This window comes from Syzygium oleosum, unplaced genomic scaffold, assembly GCF_021117445.2.
Source record: "Syzygium oleosum isolate NSW1041296 unplaced genomic scaffold, Sole_v2.1 Sole_v2.19, whole genome shotgun sequence".
Taxonomy (NCBI): domain Eukaryota; kingdom Viridiplantae; phylum Streptophyta; class Magnoliopsida; order Myrtales; family Myrtaceae; genus Syzygium; species Syzygium oleosum.
In genome coordinates, this window is record NW_026607503.1 from 3,679,905 (window position 1) to 3,687,948 (window position 8,044).

An 8,044-nucleotide genomic window follows, 5' to 3' on the forward strand; every position below is an offset into this window, starting at 1 on the left:
TTAGGGAAATTTTTTGTGTACGAAGGCTCCATTTGGAAATGATTTTCCGAGAAACTAGTTTTCTTATTTTCCGGCATTTAGTTTGCTTAGAAAAATGAGTCAACAGAAAGCCATGCTTAAATTTAGGAAATTGACTTCCTCTTTCGAAAAGTCGAAAAACATTTTCCAAAATATGATTAAATATCAGCACTTGGATCCGCAACTCTACGTTTAGGCATGAAAACCCTAAAGTTGGTTCCTGGGTCCCGGCGTTCAAGACCAAGTCTTTGGTAGTTGGGCTTGGGTCCATCGAGGCCGAGCCCAGGCCCCCAACACCCACACCCAAGTCCATCGAGGTCAATCCTGAACACCTGGTGCCCCTGCCCAATTCCCCAACGCTCGAGTTCGGGTTCATAAATGTTGTGCTCGGGTCCCCAACGCTAGAGCCCTGGTTCACAAAAGTTGTGTGTGAGTCCTCAATGCTCAGGCTCAAGTTCTTGATTAATGAATGTTCGTTCTTATAAAAATATTTGAAAAGAAATTCATAATTTTAATTATTTTTTTAAATTCGATTTTTTTTCTTTATTTCTCTTTTTCTTTTTATCTTTTTTTCTGTTCTTTCCTTTTCTTTTTCTTTCTCCCTCGACCAATGGACACACACGGTGACGACCACAAGTGAGGTGGAGGCCTCGTCATCCTCTGGCAAGACTCGAGCTCGCTGACCTCTAGCGAGCTCGTCTCTTGCCTATGGGCGATCACCAGCATACGGCCAATAAATAAGTAAAAAGATAGAGATAAAAAAAGAAAAAAAGAATTAAAAATTCTAATTTATTTGTAATTTTTAGATTTTCTCTATCAAACGTGGAAAATATTTTCTAGTTCATTTTCATGATTCAGCCACACACCAAAAAATATTTTTCATAAACGTCACTTTTTCACGAAACAAACGGAGTCAATGTCTTTAATTCCTCAACATGCTTGTTCATTTTTTCAAGGGTTAATACCACAAAAAGTCCCAAACTGGTAGACTTATAACAATTTTACTCTAAACTAATTTTTTGATCACCAAAAACCCCAAATTGGTACACAAGTGATAAATTTACCCCGAACTATTTTTTTTACCACAAAAAATCACAAAATAATACACCTGTGACAATTTTACTTCGAACTAATTTTTTGATTACCAAAAACCCCAAACTGGTATATCTGTGATAAATTTACCCAAAACTAATTTTTTGACCATCAAAAATCCTAAACGGATACACTTGTGACAAATTTATCTTCTGTTAAATTGGATTAATATCACGAAAAATCATAAATTGATAAACTTGTGACAAACAGAAGGGTAAAATCCTAAATTAGTGCACCTGTTAACTACCATGTGTCATCAAACTTAGCAATTTGACTAGTAAAATTTAACGGAAACTAACGGAGGGTAAACTTGTCACAGGTGTACCAGTTTGGAATTTTTAGTGATCAAAAAATTAGTTCGGGGTAAAATCGTTACAGATGTACCAATTTTAGGTTTTTGGTGGTTAAAAAATTAGTTCGAGATAAAATTGTCACATGGTATCAATTTGAGATTTTTGGTGGTCAAAAAAATAATTCGAGATAAATTTATCACAAATATACTAATTTTTCATGATATTAATCATTTTTCCAATCACTGAAAATTCACTTGTGGGTCATTTCAAGACCGAGCACGTGATGATCTGTTGTCTCCTGACTGTTACCGTACATTTTGCTTCCCGAGTTTTCATTTAATTTTGATAACGTTCCTTTTCCCCCCTCTTTTTCAAAACAATACTAATTTAAAAAAAAAAAAACAGTGCTCAAATCGTGACAAATCGTGTTACAAGTTTGAAGAGCGGAATCGTGAAACAATTTTGGTAAAAAGAGTAAATTAGTCTTAACCTAATTTTAGAAAGTAGTGGGAATTGAGTTTGGTAAAGGCCTTGAACACTGCTTTTAACAATATTTAGAAAACAAAAACGAAGATAATCAAATGGACCATCTAATGGGCGTGAAAGTTCTGGGAAGGTTTGACTTGTACTTCTAATGGAGCAGCCCAACCCAATATAGGATTCAATTAAAGCTAGCTCGTGTTGTGGAGGTAATCAAGAGGCGGGATTGGGCATGCTTGTTGAGTCCTTTCGAAATGACCTGAATCATCTATCTTGTACAATGCTCCTCTCGATTTTTCAAAAAATGTCAATAATTGATCTAGATAGACGAGACCTATATCGAGATTTGTTGACATATCGAGAGAAGCATCGTAGGAATAAAAGATCTTTGCCTCTTTTGAAATTTTCGGCCCATCTAAAATCATTTAAAACTCCCCATATAAAACCGTTTGACCACACATATACATTCATGTATTTATTGGCCTAGAAGCTTTCAAACCTGCCTTCTTATGTGAAGATTTTTATGTCTGGACCTGGTCCAGATGACCGGATCAATTGCAGTCCATGGATGCGTGGGTCCGAGATGGCGTCCACTATTGGTTTCACAGATACGGTTCGAGGCAAGAATATTTTTAGGCGAGCCCGCAATAAGGATGGGCAAATCTCTTGGGCTTGTTGGGTCATTGGCTCATAATCAGGTACTTGGGAGGTAGTTAAACCAATTGTCAACCAGACCTAATGTGGTGGGAAAGTTTAGAAGCCTGAGAACTCCTCCGTATCCTCAGTATCAGAAGATGGAAATTTTTTGAGGATTAGCACATAATGGCTCCTCCTTCTGAGCGAGCCAATCCTAATCATTTGAGGCTAATCTTGGCTTTTAAGGTTGAAAGTGTAATTGTACATACCCTTATGTGCATCCGTTACTTAAAATCTGCATGGTACATTGTCTTGATATGGGGCCGACAACCAAAACAATCATATAAACTAAATTTTATGGATGATGTGGCGGACAAAGTCATTCATAATACATGATAGGTACATACCCTCTATGCATATGTTACTTTAACCCAATATGCAATATGGTCCCTCAACTTTAGCTCAATGTGCAATGTATTGTAATTTGTTTAATGTAGTCTTTATACTTTTGGTACATGTATATAAAAATGTAGCTCAATGTGCAAAGACAACATTTAACATTTTCATATTGTCCAAGAATTATATTGAACATGTACCAAATGTTCAGGGCTATTGAAAGTTCAAGGACAACATTGCACATTGGGTTAAAGTTCAGGGACCGCATTAAATAAATTAAAAGTTTCAGACCATATTGCACATTGAGTCAAAATTCATGTATCATTTGTGTTGTTTTCCCTGATAATTGAAGGTTTGGGCTATGGTTTGTTTATCCAAACCATCATGTTCACAAGGATTCTTTCTTGTAAGAGCAAAAGCAGTTAACAGCCTTTAATCATAGTTTTTTTTAAATCACTTTCTGGAATAGAAACCGAGGGCACTTTCTCTGTGAGCGAGAAAGGAATGTTCTACGGTTGGTTTATTTGGTACGGGCACTTCGTCTGTGAGCAAGAAAGGAATGTTCTACAGTTGGTTTGTTTGGGATTAAAAATTCAAAGTGTTGTGGGGACATTAGGGACATAAAATGGGGTCATCAATATTCTTAATTAGAGGTTAAGGCCTAAGATGCATGTGCTGCAATTTCTCTCAAAAGAGTGAATTAAAAGAGTTGCTTGAATTATGATGTGACTATGAAGTAAAAGTCATTTTAGGATGCAAAATCTGATACGGATTCAAGTACTTCTCGATTGGAGCTCATAAGCAGTTATAATGGGAGAAATTGTCGCTAATCAATATTATATCTATCGTACGGATGTTAATTCAGTCATAAATTTTTTAATTTCGTTAATTGAGTCCTAAATCTTTGCGTGAAGTTGCAATGTAGTACTTTCAGCCACAAAGAAATTTGGCTGAAGTGGCGATGTGCCACTTTGGACGGCCATCGATGACTAAACTGCCACGTCAGTGATTTCCGGCGAAAATTGACCGGAATGACTACATTGGAAATTCGAACGGAGATTTAGGATTAAATTGACAAAATTAAAATATTTATGACTGAATTGTTATCCGTATAATAGGCTTAGGACTAATTGGATAATTTTCCCAATTAGATCCAAGTTTTTCTCCATTGGAGCTCATTAATGCTCACGGCTGATTACACTTATATGATTTGAAACCGACAAAACAAAAAAGAAACTCTCACTAATATTTAGTTTAACTTAGAAACTTGACTTTGCTGATATAGTTTGACTTTGATTTGAGTTCTCAAATATCTTTTTCTTTGAATTAATTTTTCTCCGTACGAAATCAATGTAAGTGTCTGAATCTCACATAAGATGGTTAGTACTCATCTTGTGTGCCATCTGATGGCTACAAGAAATTATATGATTATCATGAGTTAACCATATACACATAATATCGAAATGCCACTATCGCGATGCATGCATTGAAGAAGACCATCAGATACTGAAAATGAGACCTCAAGTAAGAAATCTGGAATACCCCAAACATACGAGGTTAAACTTATTACCAAACGAAACAAAAGAAAAATACTATTTTAACTTTAGACCGGCATCGAATATGCAAAGACCATACCTAAATTGAAATTACATGTACTCAATTTATACTATCCCTTTAATTTAGACAGACACTCGTGAGAGATTCATCGAATTCAAAGGCTCGTGTATGATTCGGAGATCACGTGCATGTCGTGCATGCGATTTGATTCCCACGGCTTCGATGGCACAATAAACACTTCTTCTCTTACTACTTTCTGGATAGAAAAACAGAAAGAGAACATAAGACACTCCAGAACGGATACTGCTGGAACCTGTGAAACTTACGGAACCATGTCTCTGGAACCGCAATCGCAGGACCTGGACCAGACCGACTGGGTCGTCTACGTCGTCACCGAGAGACTCAAGCGCGTGTCCTTGAACGAGGAACAGACCTGGAAAAAGCGGTGCGTCTACCGGGTCCCTGCCTTCGATGCCGACCTCAACCACAAGGCCTACCAGCCGCAGGTTGTCTCCTTCGGACCCTACCACCACGGCGAGGACCACCTCCGCCCTATGGAGGAGCACAAGCACCGCGCGCTCCTCCACTTCCTCGAGCGGTCCAAGAAGCCCCTCAGGGCCTTCCTAGAGTCCCTGAGGGAGGTGGCGCGGGACCTCGAGGAGTGCTACGACGCACTGGGCCCAAAGTGGAAGGATGGCGGCGGCGATGGTGCAGCGGGCCGGTTCCTGGAGCTGATGTTCACCGACGGCTGCTTCATGCTGGAGATCCTGAGGACCGCAACACGGGCGGTGGATGACTACGCGCCCGACGATCCCATCTTCAGCAACCACGGAAAGCTCTACATAATGCAGTACATAAGGCGGGATATGCTGATGCTGGAGAATCAGCTTCCGATGCTAGTGCTGGATCGGCTGGTCGCTGTCGAGAGCGATGGCGAGAAGGTTACTTTCTTAGATTTCGGTCCGTCGTAAGAGAGGTTATTGCACGTATGCCAATCGCCGTATTATGTGCGCCTAACAGTACATCTTGGTGATCTCGCATGGACCGTACGAGGGATCCACCGAATCTAATGTTCCAAAGGCATCGGATGCACGGCTCAAGATCAACCAAGAATGTCATTATTAAATCTATCACCGCTATCAGAAACTTCATTTTTTTTCCGCTTTTACGCAAGTGGTATCGATACTGACTTATGCCAACAACACAGGACATTGAATTCATCAACCGGCTCATCCTCAATTTCTGCTCCCCCAGCACGAGCATCACAAGGATGGGCAACTGTCTGCACGTCCTGGACGTCTTCAGGAAGAGCATGCTGATGAAGCCCAAGATGAAGGTCCAGCACGAGCTGGGCAACGCAGGGCACGATGACGGTGAGGAGATTATCCAGTCGGTCACCGAGCTCAACGAGGCTGGGATCCTGTTCAAGAAGAGCACGACCGACAGCCTCGAGGACATCTCCTTTTCCAACGGGGTCCTGAGGCTCCCCGTGATCGTGGTGGACAACACCACCGAGTCCATGTTCCTCAACCTCCTGGCCTTCGAGCGCTTCCACATCAGGGCCGGGAGGGAGGTCACGTCCTACCTCTTCTTCATGGGCACCATCATTGATGACGAGCGGGACGTCATGCTGCTCCACGCCCGGGGCATCATCCAGAATGCCATCGGGAGCGACAAGGAAGTTGCCAAGCTGTTCAAGTCACTGGCCAAGGACGGGATCCTCGAACCGGACAGCAGCCTTTACGCCGTGCACAAGAAGGTCAGCAACTACTGCAAGATGCCCTTGCACAAGTGCAGGGCTAATCTCATCCACATCTACTCCAGCAATCTTTACGTTGCATTGTCTGTCATGGCCGCCATCTTCCTTTTCGTACTCACCATAATTCAGACCGTATATTCCGTGCTTAGCTACTACCAGTGAACCCTCCCTTTGCCTCTCTGTACAGAAATTTTTTTTTTTTCGCTTTTTGGGTTTTTCTCCTGATGGCGGTGCTCGATCCATATGTTGTTGATTTTCTTGTTGCGGAGACAACCGATCAAACAATAACATAAGATGAACGGAATATGGAAATAAATCAGAGACCATATTTATGTAATTTGGTCGATATTTCGTACATCCACGGAGTGAGTAGCATAGAATTTCTCTATAGACCAAGCGACAAAATGATTATTACAACCACACTCGAGTTACTCAAACACTCTTAATGTTTCACAGTCACCAATTACACCCATAACTTAGATAATGTTTAGCCACACAATTTCTTACGAAATAATCTCTTAACCTAACGAACTAATTATACAAATCTTACACAAGATTTAATCGGCTTAAATGCTAAATTCAAGGGATGTAATTCACGAAGAATATCCACTTTCAAGCGCTCGAACGGCACTTCAAGGACTCTTCTTGGACATAATTTTACGAAGACCCACGCTGCTACTTTTCATCAACGGCGGCTTGTGTTTGTTGTGCCCTATCTTGGAACTCAAATCAGAGTCAAACTATAGCTGCAAAGTCAAGTTCTTAAGTCAAACTAAATATTACTTGTTTGCTAGAAAATGAAGACTAAGAAAATATTTTTTATCCTATATCTTCCCTCACTGGAAAATCCACATTAAAAATATAAAAACGATTTCCTATCTTCAAAAAATAAAATTCAATTTCCTCACTCTTCAACGGCACACCATGGTTCACCAGCATCTATCTTTTCTGTAAAATTAAACACGTGCTACCACCGTCGCACCGCCGCCATCATGGCGCCGCACATCATTGAACCACCATACTTACCCGCCATCATCACCATCTTCTTCATCATCCACAACCACCGTCAATCAAAAGTAAAAGAAACAGATTGCCGCCGCCATAGCATTTTCCCTTTTCACAGCCACTCCCATTGTTCGAGTGCCATCATCATCTGCTACTCTCCACCATCCATGACACCCCCGCCGCTGCCGTCACTGACCATTGCTCGGAATCACCGTTAAGGATCCATAGCCACCACCGACCCCGATACGAACGGCAATGAATCTTCACCACGACCTGAAACTAATCCTTTTACCGCCTCAGGCATCGCCGGAAACAACCACCCAAGCAATCCAATGGCCAACGTCGTTGGGTTGCGACTGGATTGGAGGTGTTAGGCCTCATCGTGCGCAACATGAAAGGAACGAAGAAGAAGGGAACAAAGATGGGGAGCAAAAGAAAGTGGAAATGAGAAACTGCGAGTTGGACCACAAAGAGTGAGAAAATCATTCAGGCCCAAACTGTATTTTGAAGCCCACCATCAACGTCAGTGTGAGAGTAATTGGGAAGGAAATACCGAATGACGAACAAGGATTTCCTACTCATTTTCAAGCAAATAGCAGAAAATATTATTATTCTGAAAAATAATTTCCCTGAAAATATTTTTCAAAGGCATCAAATTTTTCACGAAACAAATGGAGCCTTAGGATCAGTTTGTTTGATGGAAAAACCATTACCGAGGAATTGTTTATAAACTTTCCGACATTTGGATGACGGAATTCTTAACATGACCTTTTTCTTTTCATGCCTTTGACTTCGAAGTCTTATTTAA

General features: G+C 40.9%; 1 protein-coding gene across 1 annotated transcript; it reads left to right on the forward strand.

The window, feature by feature from the left end:
* The first annotated feature begins 4,799 nt into the window (after positions 1-4,799).
* Positions 4,800-6,421, forward strand: LOC115674068 (UPF0481 protein At3g47200-like). Its single transcript, XM_030596396.2, has 2 exons — positions 4,800-5,413; positions 5,680-6,421. The coding sequence occupies exons 1-2, from the start codon at positions 4,805-4,807 to the stop codon at positions 6,391-6,393; spliced, it is 1,323 nt and encodes a 440-aa protein (XP_030452256.2). The 5' UTR covers positions 4,800-4,804; the 3' UTR covers positions 6,394-6,421.
* Positions 6,422-8,044: the final 1,623 nt, after the last annotated feature.

Coding starts and splice junctions, on each gene's coding strand:
- LOC115674068 (XM_030596396.2), top strand. CDS start 4,805: ATGTCTCTGGAACCGCAATCGCAGGACCTGGACCAGACCGACTGGGTC. Junction 5,414..5,679: donor TCGAGAGCGATGGCGAGAAG/GTTACTTTCTTA, acceptor CCAACAACACAG/GACATTGAATTCATCAACCG.